This window comes from Gadus chalcogrammus, chromosome 14 (assembly GCF_026213295.1).
Source record: "Gadus chalcogrammus isolate NIFS_2021 chromosome 14, NIFS_Gcha_1.0, whole genome shotgun sequence".
Lineage (NCBI taxonomy): Eukaryota > Metazoa > Chordata > Actinopteri > Gadiformes > Gadidae > Gadus > Gadus chalcogrammus.
This window is the reverse complement of record NC_079425.1, coordinates 19,228,295-19,252,384: the sequence shown is the minus strand read 5'-3', so window position 1 is coordinate 19,252,384 and position 24,090 is coordinate 19,228,295. Positions and strand designations below refer to the sequence as shown.

Genomic DNA, 24,090 nt, shown 5'->3' with positions numbered 1-24,090 from the left:
GTTGTTTCAGGAGGGCTGTTTCACTGCTGTGGGAAGATCTGAAATGGTATTGAAAAGGATCATACAGGAGATAGAAGGCCAGGTAGGTTTTGAGTTGTGAGGAGGTAGTTCATGGTAGAATTGCTGGAAAAAAATGTGAGGTTGGAGATACGTCTGAAATTGTAGGGGATGCAGTGTCAGCCAGGTTTTTGGAAGATGTAGGGGACAGCAGCAAGTGTGAGCAAATGTGGAATAGAGCCAGTAGACAGGCAGGAGTTTATTACTGCAATGATAAGTGAGGTGAAGTGTGAGACAGCCAGGCCTTGACCAGGTTGGAGGGGAAGTGGTGCAGGCGTGTCAGTGAGTTCTCCCGTAGTGAGTGACAAAAATGATTATATTAACAAATATGATAAAAAAGGCTTCTAAAATAAATGGCCTACCCTAGCTTTAGAAGACATGTTGTATGAATACAATAAATGAGTACAATTACATTAAATGCAGGCCTTTTTAATAAATGTTATCATATTTATTTTAATTAATCTCCCTTATCCTTTAATACTTACTTTTTTATTCGAAACAAATAGCACACCATGAACTTATAGTGAAGCCGCTGTCAGAGTGCATCTGTTTTCCCCTCAGTGCATAGGTTGGAAGGAATTGACAGGGTTATACCATATACATCCCGAACCACACGACTAGTATAAAGTAAACGTTTAAGCGTCTTGTAAAAAAATATAAATTATAGTATATTGCCTATAGATACAACTGAACTGCTTATCAGTTAGAGAATCGTCTTGTTTGTTTTGAACTATATTTGTTTTTTACACCACACCCCTATTTTTTGGCTACATTGGTTCACTCTGCACGCCAGCTGATCAGCTCAGCAAGCCACCAGTCAGCCGTAGCTTCACTAACTCACCGTACTTTTACCACTAAATAAATCCGTTAATCGGAAATATCACCTTTGACTTTAAATTGGCGAATTCTTCTTCATCTGTTGCCACGTATAAAGGGACCTACATCTCGGATTATTGCCTCCGCGTTACTAAATACAAGGGATCTAAACAAAATATCAAACCGAGGCCCTAAGCCCCGTCCCCGGATCGCCTGCTACAGCGGATAGCCTCACACCGACGCCGACATGGGGGACACGGGGAGCGAACGCAGCAAGCCTCCCAGTACCGCTATACCCCCACGCTGCCCCTGTGGGTTCTGGGGGTAAGGCGAATAACATTTTAAATGGCTACTTTGACATATCTGGCTTCACAGTGAGCTGTCCGTAGTGCTAGCCGTTTATGTTAGCAGCTCACGGAAGGATGAGCAGCTTTCCTTGTTTCAGTTGTGTAACAACGACCCCCTCCCCATTGTTGTGTAGCGTTAGCTCGCAGCTATGTGGCTGCAAACCTAGGTGGACAGGTGTATGTGGTAGATGGCATCAGTTATTTAGGACACCCTTTCCCTTGAAAACAAACACATTTTCCCATAGTCTATGTTTCGGTTTCTTGACAAAACTGATATTAATTGCAATTCTCCACAGCTTGTATTAATACAATTATCGGGTTATTTATGAACTGATTAATGCTTAAAGCATATTCCATCCCTGTGGTTTCAGATATTTGGATCAGGATTTTGATTTAGGATATCCATCTGTGTCTATCTATGCGTGCTTTAGATTAAGGCTAGACCCTAAGCAATGGTATTTCCTCAATTGTGATGAATGACATTGCAGGTAGTATTTTAATATATTTAAGCCTACCGTATTGGAACACACCTTTCCCAGTTGAACCCATGCATATGGTCTGTGTTTGACAGACTGGTTGTGCAGGCAGCTGTAGCTTATACACATGTAATAAAAAAAAAGTGGTTTGTATATCCACCTGGAAATGGGTTCAATTACAGATTTGCTTTATTGTCCCAAGAGCCAGTGCCATGGAGGTGTACACTGTGATCAACCTCATCGGCACCCATGGCTCTATCCGGTTTCTCTGACTCATGTCACATGATGGGACTAACTGTAATAAACACCTTTTGATAAAGCACTTGCATGCCCAGTGGATGAATACATGTGTTTTAAAACAGACTTGGTCCTTTTAACCATCTAAAATCGTGAGCACCCTTTAGTTTCTCCCGTGTAGTGTGAGTGCAAAATAAAGTCAGAGGCTACTTTTAAGTCGGTTGGTAGTGGTTGATTGGTCTGAACAATTGTATTCTGCATTGGCTCGGAATATCTATTTTTAATGTCTATGGGATGAAGTTTCAAAAGTAAGCTTTGGTATTAAGTAAGGCTTTTGGCTGCTGAACTCAAATCTGTCAGAAAACAGACTTGTGATTCTGGTTAAAAGTAGGATACATCTGCACAGTCTGCTTGTCAATGTGCTTGAGAAGCCTTCATCCGCTACTTGAAACCTTGAAGTATTCCATGTCCCTTTCATAGCACATTTCAAACTGACAATAACACATGAGTAGTGGTTTTCTAGAAGCTAGAAGCAACAATATCTTTAATGGTAGCAATAAGTATGTGCCACGTCAATCTAATTGAAATTAAGTAGCATGCACTAGTGATGTGTACTTTAGGGGTACACTGGGGTCAGTCCAGTTTAACCTCAATTATACATCTTAAGGATATTAACTTGTATTGCTTCATTATTTATTCATAGCTGTTAGCTTTATGTAGACCTATAAGTAAGCATTGCACTTTGATGTTAAGTCTATTTTGTCACACTAATAGGCCAACAGCTTTTATTTAAAATTTCATTCAATTCCATTCAATTAGTGTCTTTCTCAGTAGCTGGTGTCCGAACAGTGAAAGGTCTACTGTTTGTATGACACTATAATACTATTTTGGTATTCCTATATTTATAGGACTATCATAGTAAATAATTGGATAATAGGTCAGATGCCTAATAAAGCTTATCACTTTAAGGGCACCTCTAAATTCGCAGCGACTTAGTTTAAAACATAGAACTAGCTATGTTGTGCAGAATATCCCTGTTGATTCAGAATCACTTTATAAAATAATTCCCTGTTATCTTATTTTTCGCTATGGGGCCGCCAGGTGCCATGTGCAAAAGGCCACATCGATTCACTTGTTGGATCATTGCATCATAGTTGTGTCGCCATTGTATGGCAATTTCCATCAGCGCGTTTTGCCGCTCCTAGTCAAACCATACCGCGCTGATTTACGTCTCCATTACCAGTTTAAATGCACCGGCGCCCCGAGATGCACCATCTCCCGAGTCAGGCCAATGCGCACCTGTCCAGCCTCCAATCGGGTTGCATTGACGTCAACCCCTGCTTGCTTTTTAGAGTGAGAAATTGTCTCTCCAATTTTTGGAATATAGACGTATAAAAATACAATAACTACGTGTCATTTCATCTCGATTCGTTATTATTAGATCGTTCCAATAACCATTTAAGCCTTGTACTTAAAAAGGGTAATGAAGGTTTAGATAGAAGCATATCGATGTGATTTTAGTATGACGCTAGTATGAGGTTGTGAAAAATGACAGATTTCTTTCAGATATTTGTGGTTAAAAACTTAGACAATATTGGACAATATTTCTCACTATTAGATCGCTGATATTGACTTTAAACACGTTTTCTTCCTAATAACAAGGATATTGCCTGGCACTGGGGAAATATGTATGAAACATTGTTCAATGTGTAAACAAGACTAATCTGAAATAAATCGTCTCTCAATGAGCTATTGCGATGAAGAAGCTTAAACGGGGGGGAATATTAGACGTCAAACTTAATTTATCATTTGGGATATTATTGTCTGTCTGAAACTAACCAAGTATATAAATTGTCTCCTAAACTAATCAAACACATTCGACAGAAGGCTCTAATATAAAACTAAATAGGCTACAGTAAGTGTTTGTGTGGTTGTATCATCGACTCAAGACAAGATGTCATCAGTTAAAGAGACCTTCAAGTGGGTAGCCCTGCCTGTTGTAATGGGGATGCAGATCTCAGCCACACCATCAAGCCAGCCCGTCATTATGTGATGGAAAAAGGCCAGTAGTTTCAAATATTGCTATGCATTATGTGGGGAAGAATATGTTTCTGAACAAATAATACATTGGCCATAATAAAATGTGCTTCTTCCCTTTTAATGTAATTTGCTAGACTCAGGATTTATTTCGGGATGATTTAGGTACAGTATGTAATTTATTTTTGATCATATTTAGCTGTAGAGCTGACATACCTTATATTTAGCATAAAGTATGTCCCTGCACACTAGGCGTAGGTCAATTGTCATAGGAACAACACTTTAGTCAAGCTCATTTCGTCAATGTGTAGATGTATTCGTTAGTTAGGAAGCATATTGCAGTGGTTCTGGGTGTTCTTCTAGCCATGCTGTATCCTCTCTCACTCCTTAGCCTTAATTGTGGCTGACATCTAGCCAGAGGCGTCAGATTAATCCCCCGTACCTGCTTTGTTTTCCTCCCCTGAGGACGGCTGATGTGATTGGCTCATAGCGAAGGAAGGGAAGGGAAACTAAGAGGGGAATAAGTGAAAGTAGAAGGAAAAACATGTTTTTGCCCTTATTTTCATCTTGTTGCTTAATTTCTACTCTTGCCTTAAGGGAGGACTACACCCGGCCGGAATTTTAATGTCTAAATAAAATTATTATTTGACCATATTTTGCTGAGCTAGGTTTATATTGGCTTAACGTTCATTACAATGTACAAGGCAGGCTGTATTCAATGTATTTTATCCCTCGCTTGCCTAATACCTAATCTGACATGCAAAATTATCCAAAAAATGACAAAGCTTTGCTCCGGGAAATACTGTGCAATTAAGTGACAGAGAGAGAGGGCTGCCTTTTGTAGCATTGACTTCCATTGTTATCCATCAGCACATGAAAACCAGACACAGAAGCCCTTTACTACATTGCTCTGCCAGGCAGAGGAAGTTTACTAACCCCCTGTCCATCTGGCTATCTGCTAACCACCATCTGACCATGGTGGGTTTTGTTCCAAGAAGAGCGGAAGGCTTAAGTGCATTCTGGACCACATTATAAGTTGTTAGGCTCAAAGGTAAGGTGTCTTCTCTCTTTTTATTAGACCAGACAATAACTGCAGGAGATAAACTATATTAGAGTGTTTGGTCCTTACATTGGGAATAAGAAAAACAACATTGCTGCACCTACTCGGTCCTTTAAATATTCTTTTAGCTGGAGGATGTTTAGTTTCTTGAGTGTCTAGTTACTTAGGTTAATATATAAGAAAAGCCATTTAATTGCAAATTGGCCTGTCATTCTCGCTAGTCATCATATTGCTTTAGCATTTTTAAGCATTTCAATTTTCTAATAGGAGACTATTTGAGATCAAACTTGTGGTGTGTTCTCTTTTTTTGGTTTCTCAGTCTGAATGCATGTGGCTTTCTTTTGTAGTTCTCCTGGTAGTCAGAAAGCATACATTTGATGTTAAGTCAATGCAATTATAAGTAGGGAAGATCATCTGAATCTGAATTAATCTTCTGTAAGGGTCGTTTTATGACTTTCAGGACAAGCTACAGATGTATAATTTGGTATGATGGTATGTGTGATAAATGAGTACAGTGTCATCAGCAAGCCACTTTATTATGCGGTTTAATGCGTTTTAATTTGTTGTTAAAATGTATTTTATTAGGATTTGATTCCCAAAATGCCTCTCGTATACCCATTATAAAACGTTTTAACACTGCCAAATATGGCCATCTAATGCCCTCCTTTTCCCGGCATGGTCCGCACGTTTACACTGACCGAGGTAAAGTAATATACCACCTTGATTTCGCACCCCAATTTACCCTCTCGGACCCTACACATATTGGGGGGTTCATTTTTCATTTAATTGCGATTAGACAGCTTTGCGGTTCCAGGGGCGGGACTTCGGGAGGGGTGTTTCTGCGCAGTGATATCAACATGAGTAGTTCTAACTGGAGAGACGGTGAAATATGCGAGCTGCTGACCATCGCTGGAGGGAAGGTGATTCAGTCGCATTTAACGAAAACGGGGAAAGATTGTGCGATCTATGAGAAAGTACCAGAGGTACTTTCCTTAAGAGGCTTTTGCCGGGATAAACATAAAGGAAAAAATAAAGAATATGTTGGCGTTTTTACACTTGTAAATAGTTTATCCTGTTTGTAGCCTCCACACATGTATACTCATTCTTGCATGCGAGTGTCTTGAATAATAAAAAAAAAAGAAAAGCATTTAAAGAAGGCGGATTTTACCCCCTTGTTTTACACAGGCAATATTGTGAAATTGCAGGGCGTGCTAAGCCACGACCGTACCGGTTTGGCAGTGTAAAAATGCCTCAACACCCCTCGTCATTTCAATAGAAAACTCATTGTTCAGTTGTGACTCACAACTGGGTGTCTTCAACACCCTTCTGAAAGGTACTGGATTCAATGCCCCATGCCCCCAAAACCTGAAGGCATCGTTAAGTGAGATGCCCTAACCCTACTTGCTCCGCCTAAAGACATGTATTCAATATAAGGGTGCTTTTCAGGGACCCAGGCCTTGATCGGAGTACACTTGAACCCCATGTCCAGTTCTGTCAGGAATCCCTCATGTCCTAAATTTAAACATTTATTGCATGAAATGCTAATGCAATGGCGGAATGGTTCAACTCTTTTCTGGTGATCCCTGCTGTAGGATGTAAAGCCTGTCATACCTGTCATAACTTTGCAGAGTGTGTGTTTGAGATGGTGGATCTTAAATTGAACGCCTATCAGTTTACATGTGTTTAATTGGACCGCGTCAACTGATAGGGAGCCAGAACTAGCTACGCCCACACAACCGGAGTACCAAACCCTGGCGGGTTTCATGTGTACTTTGGTATGGTTTGCATCAGGTGAGGAAACAAACGAATAAACATGGAGGTGGACTGCTATTGTGCTTATATGTATGCACGCAACCCTCGCCAATCTCATCCTCTGAACTATACGGCAATAGCTGGTTAAGTAGAAAGGCGAGGAGACAGGAGGGGTTCTTGATATCGTCTCCCTGCATATCGATAATATTATGCATAGTGCAAAGGTCTAGTCCATTGTAAGGACTCGGAAAAATGCAATCGGCGTGCTACAACATAAACAACTTACTTATGTATTCTTCTTTGTGTTTATAGCCATTTGCAAACCAACTAGATGCATACCGCCACCTAATGTATCGGAGTGTTTAGATACGAAAGTGTACTCAGGTACGGTGTGGGTACCAGATTGACTTGGCTGCCAGATCGACTTGGGGTCCTGCGCTTACAGATGACGTATCGACACAAGCCAACGGACAAAACCCGGAAGGGTTGTATATAAAAGGGGCTCAATCATGGACATAAAAAGAAGTTTGTTTTGGTTTTGATTTCATTGAACGCAGCCCATTCTCTCGCACAAACAAAGCCATTGGAAACACATCTAAAAGCACTGATGAATGCATATGTAACCCAGTTCCTGTTAGGGACTCTTATTCTGAAGGAGGAGAACGGAAGTCGATCAGGCAGCCGAGTCAATCTGGTACCCACAACGGCACAACATGAATAATGTAAACCCTGAGCAACAAGGGAATGGGGAAGGTTGGCAATAGTATTCACAAGGTACGAACCAAACGTACCAAATATATGCGCTATCAATAATATGTCATGTTATATTACTTGAACGTGGTACTACGCTTTATCATAATTATTGCTTTTCTCACTATTTTCTTATGTATAAGTGGATTTGTGAAAATAGCCTGAGAAGAAATAGTTTACTCTGGTAGCCTAGCAACCACACGTGCCCTCCTTCACACGCATCCTACAGGGTAAGCACGTGGGCTCTGAATCCAGGGGCAAGCTCGGCTCACAGAGCTTCCTGTCTGTAGGGACACTAAACCCCCTAAACCAGATCCAATAGGCCCTTCCTCAGTCAACACACAGAAGTGCTTAATACTGCTGTTTCTGTGTCGGGAGGACACACCCATCCAGACAATACTGGCTAATACTGCTTCATCTGTAGGAAAACACCCATCCACACTGTATTGGTTAATACTGCTGTTAGTATTCGATGGACAAGCCCCTCCACACTACTAGTTAGTACTGCTGTAACTGTGTTAGGAGGACTAACCCATCCACACAGTACTAGTTAATACTGCTGTAACTGTGTTAGGAGGACTAACCCATCCACACAGTACTAGTTAATACTGCTGTAACTGTGTTAGGAGGACTAACCCATCCACACAGTACTAGTTAGTACTGATGTAACTTTTAGGAGGACTAACCCATCCACACAGTACTAGTTAATACTGCTGTAACTGTGTTAGGAGGACTAACCCATCCACACAGTACTAGTTAGTACTGATGTAACTGTTTGGAGGACTAACCCATCCACACAGTACTGCTCAATACTTCTGTAACTGTGTTAGGAGGACTAACCCATCACACAGTACTGGTTAATACTGCTGTAACTGTGTAATGCACTCATCCACAGAGTACTGGTTGATAACGCTATAACTGTGTCAAACACCTACCCACACCGTGACAGCAGTATTAACCAGTGTTGTCATTTGGTGTGATGCAAAATCGTTAGATTTTTTTTCTGCTTCTTCGACTTGGATTTGATTTGTCTAGATCAAAGTGAAAAGATCTTACCTCCGCGCTACATCAGAAAACCTAATTAGGCAGCAGGCTTTGGTAATACAAGGCACATCGTTTTGCTACTGCTCGAATCCAGTTTAAATTCCAAATCACATCCGCTGCTCTCTGATGCTCCCTTGCATGGGAAAGTGTAAAGCAAGACACAGTGTGCTTTGGGAGAATTAGAGAGGCTCTATTGGTTTATTTACATTATGAACAGCCCTGCTGCATGGCTGGCGGGGGAAACTAGAGACCGCCATAGGGCTAGGACATTGAGACGGACAGACGGGGAGACGGACAGACGGGTAGACGCTTGCCGAAAGACATACAAATGCAGACATGGATACACATACACAGACAGACGGCCTGACAGATTGCCTCACTTGCAGACAGACGCAAGTACCAAAGCAGAGATTGATGGAGACCGACAGACGGGCAGACAGGGGGGAGACAGAGGGTCTCTCCAAGTGGGTGGACTGCTAGCGATCGGACTGCTAGCGGTGGAAGAACTAAAAAAGGGCTGATTATGCAGAACCCAGGTAGACGGAGGTGGACTGGTGGTGGGTGGACTGACAGCAGTTGGACTGCTAGTGGGTGGACTGACAGCAGTTGGACTGCTAGCAGTGGGACTGCTAGTGGGTGGACTGACAGCAGTTGGACTGCTAGCAGTGGCACTGCTAGTGGGTGGACTGATAGCAGTTGGACAGGTATAGGATGGAGTGCTAGACATTCACCTGCTCGAGTTGTGGACTGCTCGAGGTTGGACCGCTAGACGGTAGGATTTCCAAACGAGGACAAGGGCGCCCAGCACAGTTCCCAAAATAAATAGAATGTGAGTGATGGCAGCGACCGTCACGCTCCTCATGCACCCTCCTCATGCACCCTCTACTGGCACACTCGCGGAGAGGGGCAGGACGGGAGCCAAGCACTCACAACATTGTTGTATTGGCCTTCCCCCAGCAGTACACCTGAAGCATTTTGGGTCATTTATTGTTGCGCTGTTGTTATTTTATTAATTGATTGATTTCTCCCGATCTCTGTTATGTTGACAGGTCGGGCAAAACCCTGAATCGATGTTCCAAATGTTTTGCAGGTAGGTCCTTACAGTAGTGTGTGCGTTTGTTTTTTTGTGTGTGTTGTGTGTGGCTTTGCAAAATGATGCCCTTGTCTCTCAAATTAATGTGCGTCTGTCTGTGTACTTTTGAGGAATGGCTGGCCTTGTGTCTCAAGTGTGTTTGTGTGTTTGTTGGACTATCCTTGGTGTTGCTGTGAAGGGGATACAGACTCTTTGAAGAGTCTGCACTTACTTACTGACTTTGACTAGGAAGATGGAGATTGGAAAACTTCAGCAAAATGTTAAAACAATACACATTATGTGTATGGCCAAATGCAAACATTATAAATAATTTGATTTAATCAGTAAAATATCATGCATTGCAAACATAAACTGTACGTTTTTAGAGATGATGGAAATCGTTCTTGAAGTCCATGAAATAACAATTCATTCTCATCTCATTCTCATTCTTCATTCTCTCATAGCACATTATCAGAATTTTGAAGCTATGGTCACAGCCTGCAGGTTATGAATTGCCCACTATTTTTTCATAATTATTTTCAAATATATAAATCACAACTTCTAATGATTTATTTTTTGTTGGTGGTATCAGGGTTTGCATGTTTGCATTATTTAATCTTGATTCCTGGCAGCAAGCAAGTTCCCACTATTTTCTGGCCTTTTTGTGATTGTTTCTTTGAAAAAAAGGAGGACAAAAATGATTCCCTGGAGCCAGCCATAGGAACCAGTCATTTTTGGTTAATAATTGCATTTGCTTGTTAACCAAGCGTGTAGAAGAATTCCAATTATTCTCGAAAACTGTCATGGCTGTCATTGCTGCTTAAACGCTGCTGTCCTCTGATTCTTCTTCTTTTTCTTCTTCTTCTTTTAACTCCGGGGCCTAGGCAGTGTTTTCTCCAGCCCACAAATAGTGGCTACACAACCTTCTCAATTCCTTCCATTGACCTGTAGAAAGCTGAGGACTAATGTTTGTTTGGCCCAACGATTGTCTCGTCCAGTCTGAACGCTCAAAGCCTGTTGGCTCTGGCAGCTCCCTCAGTGACAGGGAATGAGGGTCTTCATAGAACCTAGTAAATGAATGCAAGAGGATGGAGTCCTGATGGCACAAGGATTAGCTTTGAGGGGGAAAGTATGGCTTGACTTAATGTGACGTTTAAGATTTCTTCATCGTTCGGTAAGGTCTCGTTACTAACCGATTTGTACACATGAATTGGGAACATGTCAAGACACCTTTGGCGATCTTGTCGATTAGGCGGGGACCGACTACAACCATACCCCTAAAGTATCTCTAAGTATCTCTAAAGCTGAGACACAATACTCCAAGCACACTCATACACACTTATTCTCCTTTCTCCATTTTTACACTTTACTCTCATTCTCTTCTTAGACGTTCAGAAGAAAGAGACAGATGAAGAATGTCCCCCAAAGTCTGCCCCCGGCACCAGCAACAACCAATCAGATGTTTTCTGTAACGAGTCAAACAGCAACCTCGGCCAATCCCTCACGTCGACAGCTACCCCTTCAGAGGAAGCTCCGCTCAGCGAGGCGGGAACCACGTCACATGCAGGCGAGGGTGAGTCTGAAGTTTCTCAATGAGTATCAGTCTTAGAACTGATACTGGTGAACGTATTTTGGGGGAAATTCTTCTACTATAAACGACTAAATAATAAATAAGATAATTGAATGTAATTATATGTGACTTCCGTTCAACTGAAAGCTTTTTTTCAGTTGTATTCTAACATTTTCATGAAATGCCTTTTTAGCTAGGCTATACCTGCAGTATCTCTTCCTTCCTTTGTTATTGCAGATTGGCAACTTAGGCGTCCGTGTAGCCTTAACCTACAGAAGTTGTCCCCTCCCTAATATTGCAGAAAGGCAACAAAGGGATTACATTTTGCCTTAAAGGTGCCACGTTTAAGACTTGGCTGAAATAATAATAATAATAATAATAATAACAATTGATCAGTTTTTTATTGTGCTTTTCTAAATACTCAAAGACGCTTTACAAATAAGAAAGGAATACATACAGACAGTACAGACAATCAAACAAAAGGGAAATAAATAAACAACACAACAACAATAGGCAACACATTAAGAGAGCGGGAGAGAGTGGAAGATGGCGGAGGATGATTTGTCAAATGTTGTAGGTGGTCCTGAAGAGATAGGTTTTAAGTTGACTTTTTAATGAACAGAGTGTATCAGTGTTTCGGATGGCCAGAGGGAGGGAGTTCCAGAGGGTAGGGGCGGCAATGCCGAAGGCTCTGTCCCCAAGGGTGCGATACTTGGTCCTGGTGATGGAGGTGAGAAGGTTGGCATCAGCGGAGCGTAGGCGGCGAGTGGGGGAGTGGCGATGGAGGAGATCTGTTATTTACGAAGGTGCAAAGATGTTTAGCGCTTTGTAGGTGGTGAGGAGAATCTTGAAATTGATGCATTGTTTTCGTACATATTGCAATTTTTGAAGAATAGTGGAGGGGAGGCCATACAGAATGCTTTTGCAATAGTCAATTCTGCAAGTGATGAAGGCGTGGATTAGTGATTCAGCAGCTGAGGATGAAAGGGTGGGTCAAAGGCTTGCAATGTTGCGGAGGTGGAAGAAGGATGTTTTTCTGACTCTGTTTATGTGTGACTTCAAGGAGAGCGTGGGGTCCATGATGATGCCGAGGTTTCTGACCAGGGGGGAGGGAGTGACAGAGTGACCATCGATGCAAAGTGAGAAGTTCTGTGAGGGGGGGATGATGTTTTTTGGGCCGAAGATGATAATTTCAGTTTGAAATAGTCCTCCAAACTAAAAACAAATCGATTAAATAACGTTTTGGTGTCCACCCCTATTGTTTTAGTTTTTAACCGCGTATCCACAAACAACTAACTTAGCTAACATATACACAATGTCAGTTACATTATACAAGTCGCTACCTTGTAAGCTATTGCTACATACAAAATACAGTAGATGTCAGTCCTTGTTATTGTCGAAAGGCAAATAAGGGTTTATATTCAGCCTAAACCTACAGTCGGTGGTTCAGTCCTTGTTAGTGTAGAAAAGCATCCCTTCCTGCCGAAGAGCGCCTGTGCTATAGAAGCCGCCGGTGCTAGCCTCCCCCTGGATACATTAGTTCTGGTAGGGGGCACAGTTAGAAAAGAACGACGTGAACAGGGTCATGAGTTCTGAAGAGTAGAACAACAGACCTTGCGTTGCCACGGCAGCCTTCATCTCTCCCGAGGACAGACCCGGGTTTGTTTTGGCCTCCTGCTTCAAAATGGGTTTGGGGCCGGATTGAACAGGAGGGTTTTTAAATGGAGCGCAGTGGGCAGGGAGCGGGAGCCGCTAAATGGCTGCGTGGAACCATGGATCGAGAGCGGAGCAGACGGGCGGCGCTCCAGCAGGGCATTATACATCACATTAGCCCGCACACCGGCTGCACTCTGACACCTGTGGGGACACATAATGGAGTGAACTTTACTTCTTTAAAAGTGTAGAGTGTAATGCGGGATGTGTACACCCACTCCTGTGCTCATTTTTAAAACTTTAACGCTCTGTGTTTTGGGGTGTGTGTGTGTTGTGTGATGTGTGTGTGTGTGTGTTTGTGAATGTAAAACAACACAACATCCCCATAGACCAAGCATTAGCAATACCGCCATATGCTTGCACAGCCATACATTAACAATCATATTGATATTTCCCTTCGTTTTCCCTTTACTTACGCTTTCTATGTCAGCCTTTGCTTGTTTTATTATTTATGTGCATTCGTGTTTGCATGCACAATTCCTGAGTAATTGCAGACCACAGCGCCACTACCACCACCAATGTTAACTAGCCTGTAATGAATTACTTCTTTCAAATTGCCTACAGCAAACATTGGTGACTTCTTAAAGTGATTCGAGATGAATTGAAAATGTTATTCTTATAAACTCTCCAATATGAGTTATATTTCCTGGTCAAACAATAATGACGTGAACAAACATTAATACAATCTTGTTATCTCTCTCGCTCTCTCTCTCGCTCTCTTGCTCTCTTGCTCTCTCTCTCTCGCTCTCTTGCTCTCTTGCTCTCTCGCTCTCTCTCTCTCTCTCTCTCTCGCTCTCGCTCTCGCTCTCTCTATCTCTACGTCCTTGGCACACCACACCACTAAACATCTACTCCCACACACTCCACTTATTACCTATGTCTCTCTCCCTCTGTCTTTCTCTCTCTCTCCGTCTCCCTCTCCCAGCGTTCTCCAGCACAGAGACAGCCCTGGGCACACTCTCACCCCCCACAAAACGCCCTTCTGACTCAGGTACGCCTCCAGCTCCGGCCCCACCGTCTCGTTGGGCGACGTTGAGTTTTCGCGCTGTGTGCCTGTCAACATCACCTAGCGGGCCCGATGGAGGACCCAGGATTTTCTGCTGCAGCGGATTGATCCAAAATGGCCCCTGCTTATTTGCCTGCAAGGGGAAATTACCTTGGGGGCGGGGGGGGGGGGGGGGAATAAAGGATGGTTAAAGGATGCGGTAGAGGGTGTGTCCATCAAAAAAGGCCAAATGTCTAGTTGCTAACTGCTGAGAAGAATATAAGCGAGAATGTACATTCAATATATGCATGCAAACACGAATGCATACTTATTCTTACATGCCGATGCCCTGAGCAAAAACGCATGCACGCACACACAAACACGCACGCACACGCACGCAAACACACACACACACACACACACACACACACACACACACACACACACACACACACACACACACACACACACACACACACACACACACACACACACACACACACACACACAAAAACACACAGTCTTAGAAATCTCAAAAGTGGACACGCAACATCACACAGTGATGTTGATTTAACCCAACAGAATCAGGCGAGCTCCATGCTGTGATAGACACGTGTACAAACACACAAACACGCACACGCACGCACACACCTGTGCATAATGCATCATCTTCCAGAGAGCAGTAAGCAATGTCTTCTTGTTTACACAACGCTTTGTGGTTTTCATAATCCGTGTTCAGAGCCTTGTGTCTCCTCTGATGGTTTCCAGACATTTACTCCTCTCCTTTATGCAGTTGAACTCCTTCCTGTTTCCTCTGTGTAATTTTAACTTGAACCATTTTAACAGCAATCTATGGTCCTGTTGAATCACGTCAAAGATGTGCAGGTGGTGGACATTAGTCTGATCCTTTCTAGGATAATGGGAGGTGGACTGGAAGCAGTTTCTGCTCCCCATCTCTCTTTGTCCCCGCTGCTCTTTCCTTCTTCCTCACTTTCTCTCTCTCTCTCTCTCTCTCTCTCTCTCTCTCTCTCTCTCTCTCTCTCTCTCTCTCCCCCCCCCCCCCCCCGCTACAGAGGATCGATGGGCAGAGGCAGGAGGATCTGTTTGCTGAGCTTGGCCTAGTTCTCAGAGATTTATCGAGCCCTGGTCTGTGTTCGGCCAGGCCAGGGAAAAAGTCTGCACGATTAATGGGGAGAGCCAGGCGGAAAATCCTGCTGACCAATGAGAGATAGACAACGGGCTCAGCCCCAGGTCTCAGGTGCAGGGCTGAAAGGAATCCAATACATCGTATACGGACCGCAGGAAGAACATTACACCACACCACATCCCTTTGTTATATCCTACCTAGATTTCTATATATGCAGAGAATAATATTTAATATCCCTAAATTCTCTGATTTGTAGTCCTAGTCCATAGTCCTGGAAAGCGCTATTTTAGACACACAATTTGCCACACCCACAATCAAAGTTTAAACAGCACACCGTATATGCAAATTCCTCTAATCATAAAAAACGAAAGATGTCACTGGCAAAAGAAAATACCCAGAATGACGATAAACACACTTGTGTCAGTAAGAGATTAGAGGGAGGACAGACACTCACACATGCCTATTCTGTTGTATCTCTGAAGATGACTTCAAGCAGCCACTTGCAACCATGCCGGAGCAGAAGCCGTAAGATTACATTCAGGAAATAGCTGTGTGAGAGGGCGGTGAAAGGCTCACCTGGCAACGGAGGTTGTTATTTCAAAAGTTATCATGTTCGTCTTCAATCACTGGTGTCGTGTGTGCATCAGGTTCCCTAACAGATTTGTCACCATACATGGGCATCACTTAAATGAATCTGAATGAACCTCTGGCTGAGCAGCATGTAGTATATAGAATGTAGTATAATGCTACGGTGTGTGTGTGTGGACGGTGAAGCTCCATCTGAGCAGCAGTGTATTTAATGTCGGCGTCCGAGTGAGGGTTTGTCTTCCTGCACACCTATAGTATATCCCTATGGTGTGTGTCGGATTTCATATAAAACATTGCTTATTATATCGCAAAGTCGTATATAACGACTATTTTATTTTATTACTTACATATTTTATTGTTTGTTTGCTTTAGCTTTCTGCTAAATCTGAAAAACATTGCACTTTCTTTATAACTTTGCCTTTGTTTTCTTTTACTTATCCATTTTATTTTATTATTTCATTTTATTGTATGACAATGTTTCAATGTGAAGCACTTTGAGTCGGCTTTGTTTATGAAAAGTGCTATATAAATGAAGTTGCCTTGCTTTGACTACTAAAAAAGTATCATAAAGTTGGCGTGCGTCGTAACCATGGGGATAACACGCCCCCCCTCTTTTTTTTTAAAAAATAGTCTTCGAATTCCATCTAAAACCGTGGGTTCACTGGCTCTTTGAGCTGGCCTCTTGGTCTCGCCAAGGAAACAGTGCAGACTCAGTCCCAGTGCTGCCTAATGCCGTGCTTCATACACCCTTACACAAAGAGAGATTACCTTAAGGAATTAGCCCAAATTATTTAACTTTCTCCTTGACGTTTTCTCTGAGCGGGAGGAGAGAACAGGGAGGTCGTCTTTAAATCCTAACCTGTTTGTTGTCCTAGTTTAATCTTAAAAACGCTTGCTGTAACCGCAGTGCAAACGTGACCTTTTATTGCCCTCTCCTGGGATGCTATTAAAGTGTTCCAACAAATGGCTTTCGGGATTGTGTTTAGCGATAAAAAAGGAAAAGGAAAAGGAAACTACACAATATATCGTCTCAAACGGCAGCCCATCCACCAAAGTAATTGATTGCACTTCTTTTTGCCATGAATTTGTGTGTGCGTTTGCGTTCATGAATCCTTCTGTGTGTGTTTCTGTGTGTGCGTCGGTATGCTTTCTTGTGTGCGCGTGGTTGTGTTTGCATGCATGGTGTGAATGTGTGTGTGCGTGTGTGTGTGTGTGTGTGTGTGTCTGTGTGTGTGTGCGTCCGTCTACTTGTGTGTGTGTGTGTGTGTGTGTGCATGCATGCGCCCAGCATCACAGTCGGAGGGGGAATACTCCCCAGAGAAGCGAGCGAGGTTGAGGGAGCTGCCAGCGGAGCCTTCCTCCTCGTCTTCATCGTCTTCGGCGTCTTCCAGCAGCAGTAAGCAGCGTGGCCGCCGGCGCTGCCATCGCTGCCACGCCAAGCTGGAGCTGGTCCAACTGGAGCTGGGCTCCTGCCGCTGTGGTACCACCACACACACACACACACACACACACACACACACACACACACACACACACACACACACACACACACACACACACACACACACACACACACACAAGCGCACATAAGCATGTGCACACACACACACACACACACACATAAGCATGTGCACACACACACACATAAGCACGCGCAAACACACACATACACATGCATACAAACTCATGCACACACACACACGCACATATACATGCAGAGACACATATACACGCATGCGCACATTCAGAGGCGCATACACAAACACATACAGTACATGCAGAGAAACAGACACGCACACACACGAGCAGACAAGACGTGCATTAACATACAACAATTAATTCATAGACCTAGATGTACGGACTCATACGCATTTTGACACACACATATGTAGGCACACGGATGACATGGATGCATAGAGAAATACCTGCACAGGCATGCATAAACATAGAGAAATGTATATGCATAGACACGTGCTTGCATACATGCATAAGCAGGCTCATCGATGCATTGACACACATTGACCCTCAAGCTGCAGGCATAGATACATACAAGTCTTTAATAGCGCTACATTAGCCACCTGGTCGCGTACACCCACTAGAATACAGAACAATACCAGAAAGTACAGTATAGTGCAGGATAGGTGGCCTTTGTCCTCAATTCCCCTCAGTCAGCACGCAGCATATAATGATGTGTTGAGTTAATATCACATTCAAGAGGTTCACATGAACCTGCCCACCTTTTGGCCTGCTTCTCTGGGGCTAAGTTGTAAGGTGTTGGTGTCTTCTGGAAGGGAAGTCCACAGGCAGCGCCTGAAATAAGCATGAAAACTAAGACATGTGTGTGTGAGAAAGTGTGAATGTGAACAGTGTATGTGTGGAGTGTGCAGAGAGAGAGAGAGAGAGAAAGAGAGAGTGTTTTGGATGCATTTGTGCATCTGTTTGTGTGATCGTATACCTGTGTGGTGGGTCCATGTGTGGGATAGGGTATTTGGTTGTTTGTGTGTGCGACAGTGTGTGTGATGATGTGCGTGTGTGGTCAGTCAACATGTGTGTGTGTGTGTGTGTGTGTGTTTGCTTGTTTTAGCAGCGCATTGCTTTAGCGTCCTTTGGGGAACATTACAGAAGGCCTGGCTGCTTCCACATTGTACATAAAGCATAAGCCAATTACCTCCAACACTAATGCTGTTAAACCAATACTTGGCCGGCTAATCAACTTGTTTGCATACAAATTAAAATAGTTAAAAAGTCACAACTCTTGGCTATAGACCGTCAGCTTAAGTACTCCTGGCCGGCTCCAAATTGGAAATTGACTTTACCTGCTTTCACCGGGCGCTGGTAGACGCCAGGGCCATCCGTCAGCAGAATAAACAAACCCAATGAAAACATATTTCATACAGGCTTACTGTATCAGCCTTAGCAGATGGCGTGATTTCATATCATATCATCGCACAACAGCCAGCTTTACAACAGCCCATTACTAACCTTACCAACAGCCAATAGTTTATGTAGCTTTGTGAATGTCGTTTTTATTAATGTAGCTCTGCATCGTCCATGCAGGTCTACTCATAAACACATGGGCGGGTTAGTTGGTTAACACTGGGTAGCTTGGGCCTTGCATTCTCTCCATTGTTATTGTAGTTCTTTGTTAGAATAAAAATGTAATAAAATATAACATACATTATGTAATGATACAATTATAATGTATAATACATTTGTATCCCTGATCTATTGTCATTTATATTCTTTGTCAAGCCAAGTTGTTGTGGAATGAATAGAGTACATAAATATCAATGTCCAACCTAGCTTGGAAATATACTTGTGCTACACATTTGCTTGAGAACCCAGGCTTGTCTTATTATCCTTAGTGAATGGGTAGGGTCACATGCAGGTGGGTGAGTGGCAGGTGATTTGAGCCCATAGGCCTTCATTGGAACCTGGTCTGATCAGATAATGGCCTTCTGCTGTGTGGGGACCACGCAGGTGCTTACTTTAACACTGTTTCCAAGCAACACGGGGGCCAATTAGGGTGCAGGGAACTAAATGTGGTGGGTGTATGCACAGTGATCCTTGTGGATCAGCATTTGATGTGTGGCTTGGCGTATGCAAGCAATGCTAAATGCTATTGGTTGTTAGAACGTTGTGCGTTGATGCCTACTCTGACTTGGGTGTCTCTTCACAGAAGTCGTTCGGGTTGGAAGGAAATTAGCTGATTGGCTGACTACTTTCTTCTGTTATGTCGGGTATGGCTGCCGTCACTCTAATGTTTAACTTGTGGCCAACAACAAAACTTTTTATCACGTTTTCGAGAAGTTTTGTGTGAAGAATATGTTAAGTGAAGTACTTAAGTTTCTGTAGACGATCCTTCGTTTTCCAAAGGCACATCGGAACAAGTAATATTGTTACGTAAATTTGCTTTAAGAATATCGCTACGATGTACCAGGGACCTCAGTTTCCCTAATAATAATTGTTGAGTACACAGACGAATAAATGAAGGGAACAATTGAAGAACAGTTCTTCTCATATTATTCAGTCTACTTCCTTTAACCTCTACCAGAGTGTTTGAAGTTTGGTACAAGTACAATTCAGTTCTGATGGCGAGAGCTCATTGTGACAGTATCAGCGTCTAATGCACATTTGCTAAACAAGAACTACTTTTATATTGTTTGTCAGCAATATAAAGACACAGAGCATCACGCTTGGCTAGTCCTTGAGCTTTGCATCAACGCTGTGATACCTGGGAGAAATAAAAAGGATAAACAACCATACCACGTTACTGTTAATCCAATGGGAAATGGCCCATGGACGTTTATATTACAGGGCCGTTAAACAGCATTTTAGTGCTGTCCTACTGGACGGCGAAGGGAGTGTTCCATTCTCTCTGAGGCCAGCAGTGTGGCAGCGTTTGGTCCTCAGTCTTCACATACTGGCTGTCATTAATTCCCTTGGCTTTAGCTGGCGTGTCAAGCTGGCCTTTTAATCACTCGCTGAATGCCGGCAGCGTTATTAATACGTTGGAGAAGATGAGTCTTAGTGAGCATCTGAACAGCACTGCTTCGGCTGCTCAGAGTCGGGGAAGTACGGGCTGAGGAGGCCAATGATACCAGGCACTTTACCAACTATACTGTACTGCCATACTTTACTATACAAAGCCCTGTACTATACCACACTATACCAGGCCCTGTACTGTACTACACTGTACTGTACTATACTATACCCGGCCCTGTACTGTACTATACTACACTGTACTGTACTGTACTATACTATACCAGGCCCTGGCCTGTACTGTACTATACTACACTACACTCTACTGTATTATACCAGGCCCTGTACTGTAATATACTAAACTGTACTGTACTATACTGTACTATACCAGGCCTTTTACTGTACTATACTGTACTATTCTACACTCTACTGTACTATGCTATACCAGGCCCTTTACTGTAATATACTACACTCTACTGTATTATCGAGACACACACACAATGGTACTGTAAAATATACAATTCTGTGCTATGCTATACTGTACTGCAGTATGTTTTTTAAATGTCATGATTTAAGCAAAAATCATAAATTGTCTGACTAGTTATTGTAGAATGTATTTATAACCAATGCGTTTCATTGTTGAGATATATTTTGAGATATCACATATATTTCGAGATATTAGAATATATTTTGAGATGCCACATTTATTGGAGATATAAGGATATATTTTCAGACGTCGCATAATTTTCAGAGATATTAAGGTCTGTCTTGAGGCCTAAACATCACTGTGTGTGCACACACGGCGAGACATGAGGAGCCTCCTTCAGAGACATGTGGCCCGTCTGTGCCCGCAGGTCACGTGTTCTGCATGCTGCACCGGCTCCCCGAGCAGCACCACTGCCTCTTCGACCATCTGGGCCGCGGCCGGCAGGACGCCGTCCTCAAGATGGTCAAGCTGGACCGCAAGGTGGGCCGCTCCTGCCAGCGCATCGGAGAGGAGTGTTCGTGAGCACGCACACTCCTTCCCCCCAGGCGCACACCCAAACCCCCCCCCATCTGGTCGGTCGCTTCGAGGATGGACTCCCCCCTTTATAGTTTTTTAGTTTTTGGGGCTTTTTGGCAGATTTCTTGCTGGATCTACGAAAAACACCTCCTCCCTTTTACCCCATCTCCCTGTCCTTTTCTTATTTTGTATCACTGCTGCTAAATAGCCTTTTGGGAATTGAATCTTTTCAGCGAGAGGACAATAACCAGAAGAAGAGATCTATATATATATATATTGAGAACACTTTTTACCTTTTTTTTCTCTCAGTTCTACAGTCTAGACAAATCAAGAACAGGTAAGAGTTTAAGATTAGAAAATGCAAGAAAAGCTAGAAACAGTTTTTCAGCCATGCTTCTGGGACTGCTTCTTACCTCCACCTCCAACAGTCGTGAAATGAGAAGAGAAATGGGGTGGAAAGTCAAGACTTTGGGTGGCTCGTCTTTACCTCAGAATCAGATGGAGCTGTTGAGCCCCCAGCTCTGGACCCCGCAGGGGAGACCGCAGCTAGTAATTCAGCCTCGCCTGATGTCAGTGTCTTACCCACACACACACACACACTTTGCCCACAAACATCACCTCAGGTTATTGTAATACCAGTCCGAAGTCCAAACAGTAAAAGTCTTTACCTTCCCTACGACCCCCTCCAGCTCGTTTTCTTCCACAAGACAGAAGAACTGTTAAGGGACGCTCTGTCTTATGTGAGGTTACCGCTCAGCGGGATGCGATGAGAACTAATGGGGAGTGTGTTGAACTCAGAGAGCGTCTGAAGACCTGTGAACCGCTCTTCCGATTGAAATGTCTATCTTTGGAAAGTCTGCCGTGTGATTGGTCTGTCCATCTTTTCAGGGTTCTAAGATTGATTTTTGCAGTTTTTCTTTATTAATCCACTTTGTTTTTTCCCCCTGCAATTCCCTACTCCAAGTTGAATCAACAATGGCAATGAAAGACAAAGATGTAACCGATACACCAAGCTTGTGCTTACAATTTATGATTAAACCCAAACAACAAACAACTGTTATAGAGTATGGTTCATGATTTTTTCGGTGTCAAGATATTGGTGTATTTCTCCTACTATTCATTATATAAGCCAATAACTTTATTTCCCATCAGCCCCCACTGGAGAAGGGAAGAGGTGCTATCCTGAAAGGCCCATGGAAGTCATGGGCCTTGTCCAAGATGGGACATAGTCCTTTCCTTTTGGAGAGTCTGATAAACTCTAAACCTCTCCCACTACTTTGCTTGCATGCTGGCTCTCCTCCCGCCTCCGTCCGGTTGGCTTAAACTCCTCTATTTCACTTCTTCAATCCCTCGCTCCTGTGTTCTTTCTTTTCACCCACATAATGTCATCTTGGAGATGACAGGAAGAGGAAGTAGGTGGGCGGGGCTTGGACAGAATGTGTCACATGTTAAATATTCTGTATTAGTTTGTCTTTTATTTCTTCTTAGCTGTAAAAAAAGGGAAACTGAGAATAGGCAGTGGATATCCTGTATCCTGAAGATATTCTTATTTAATGTTTTATTTTGTGTTGAATGATTAATCAATCTTTATCCCGATAAATATGCTTTGTGTTTCAGTAATGATCACTCAAAGGAAGCAGAAAATGGAAAATGATGCATTTATTTAATTATCATGTTTTAGTTCCCCCTTTTTTTTTCTGCATCAGCCTTAGCAGATTTTTTTTCCCTTTTTCTTTAATTTGGCTGTGAAAGAATAAACTGCATTAGACAAATGTTTGACGATTGTGTTTATTCGAAAGGAAGATGGCCAAGCGTAAAAATATACAAATACTTATTTACTTATTTTTCATTGATCAGCCTTCTATGTTTAATTGAAAATATCTGATGGTTCTTTATATTGTTGAGACTAGCAGATTACCAATGGAATTAAACAGAATAAAGACTGTTTCCATTACTAATGGAAACAGTCTTCCATTAGTAATATAATAACATTTCTTCTACTGCCTCTTATGGTGCAAGTTGTCAGGTATTTATGGATAACAGTTTGACTTGTAGACTGCAGTCAGTAGGGTCAGAAAAAATAAATACGATTGCGGGAGCTAACGGGGGGCTAGTGTGTTTAATTAAAGGCAACTCTCGGGGTCATGCATTGTCTTGACCCCGTTGTCTTGCTGCTCGCTTACAATGTTATTAAAACAATTTTTTCCCATATGTATTTGTTATCACAAAATGACTGCGGGATTTGGGAGGGGGGCTAGAAGGGAGCTCAGCCCTTTTCAGGGGAGCCCCCGCTAGCCCCACCACATTGAAAAGGCAGCATGGAGCATTGTTTTCTAGAATATTCCGTCTCTCTAACTAAGCACATCAACCCCCCCCCCCCCTGTACATTCTAGAAGGAGTCTTCAAGGAGTAGGCAGAGGTTTCCCTAAAGAGCGCTATGTTTTAAACGGCTGTGCAGGTGTGCTACAGCTGATGCTTAACCCAGAGTCTGCAGCCAGACAGGTAGCATGAAGAGTGCTCAGGGAGGGGGGGGCAATACAAAGAGCCCATAAAATAGAAAGAAATCAAGGGGCCCCAGCTGCACTGGCACGGAGGCCAGGGGCCCGAGGCCCCCTTTTAATTTCAGCTGTGTGCCATATTTATGTTTTACCAATAATAAATAACACTGTGGGACTGTGTGTGTGGATGATGGCTGGTTTAAGTAGCCTCACCTGGCCCGACTGATTGGACTCTGGGTCAGGCTGCACACCTGTTGTACATTGAGTAATCAGTGTGCACAGGTTAAACCAGCCATCACCTCACACACTCTTGAGATCACCTGCATGGCAACATGAAGCACAAGGCCATGTATCATCATCTACAAACTTTACATAAACCGGCTACTTCAACACTAGTCACCTGGTTCTAGCCGGCACACCTGGTGGATCCACCATGTGATACTACTTGAATCAGCC

At 43.0% G+C, this 24,090-nt stretch overlaps 1 protein-coding gene across 2 annotated transcripts; it reads left to right on the top strand.

The window, feature by feature from the left end:
• The first annotated feature begins 858 nt into the window (after positions 1-858).
• Positions 859-23,120, top strand: LOC130403547 (AN1-type zinc finger protein 3-like). 2 transcript variants are annotated; one of them, XM_056607947.1, is made up of 6 exons: positions 859-1,197; positions 9,626-9,666; positions 11,036-11,221; positions 13,857-13,922; positions 16,940-17,131; positions 20,988-23,119. In XM_056607947.1, the coding sequence occupies exons 1-6, from the start codon at positions 1,121-1,123 to the stop codon at positions 21,140-21,142; spliced, it is 717 nt and encodes a 238-aa protein (XP_056463922.1). In that variant the 5' UTR covers positions 859-1,120; the 3' UTR covers positions 21,143-23,119. The 2 variants fall into 2 exon arrangements, with proteins under 2 accessions (XP_056463922.1, XP_056463923.1); XM_056607948.1 differs by lacking the exon at positions 859-1,197 and adding an exon at positions 9,134-9,405 and having other exon boundaries at positions 20,988-23,120.
• The last annotated feature ends 970 nt before the right edge of the window (positions 23,121-24,090 follow it).

Coding starts and splice junctions, on each gene's coding strand:
- LOC130403547 (XM_056607947.1), top strand. CDS start 1,121: ATGGGGGACACGGGGAGCGAACGCAGCAAGCCTCCCAGTACCGCTATA. Junction 13,923..16,939: donor AAAACGCCCTTCTGACTCAG/GTACGCCTCCAG, acceptor GCATGCGCCCAG/CATCACAGTCGGAGGGGGAA. Junction 17,132..20,987: donor GCTGGGCTCCTGCCGCTGTG/GTACCACCACAC, acceptor CTGTGCCCGCAG/GTCACGTGTTCTGCATGCTG.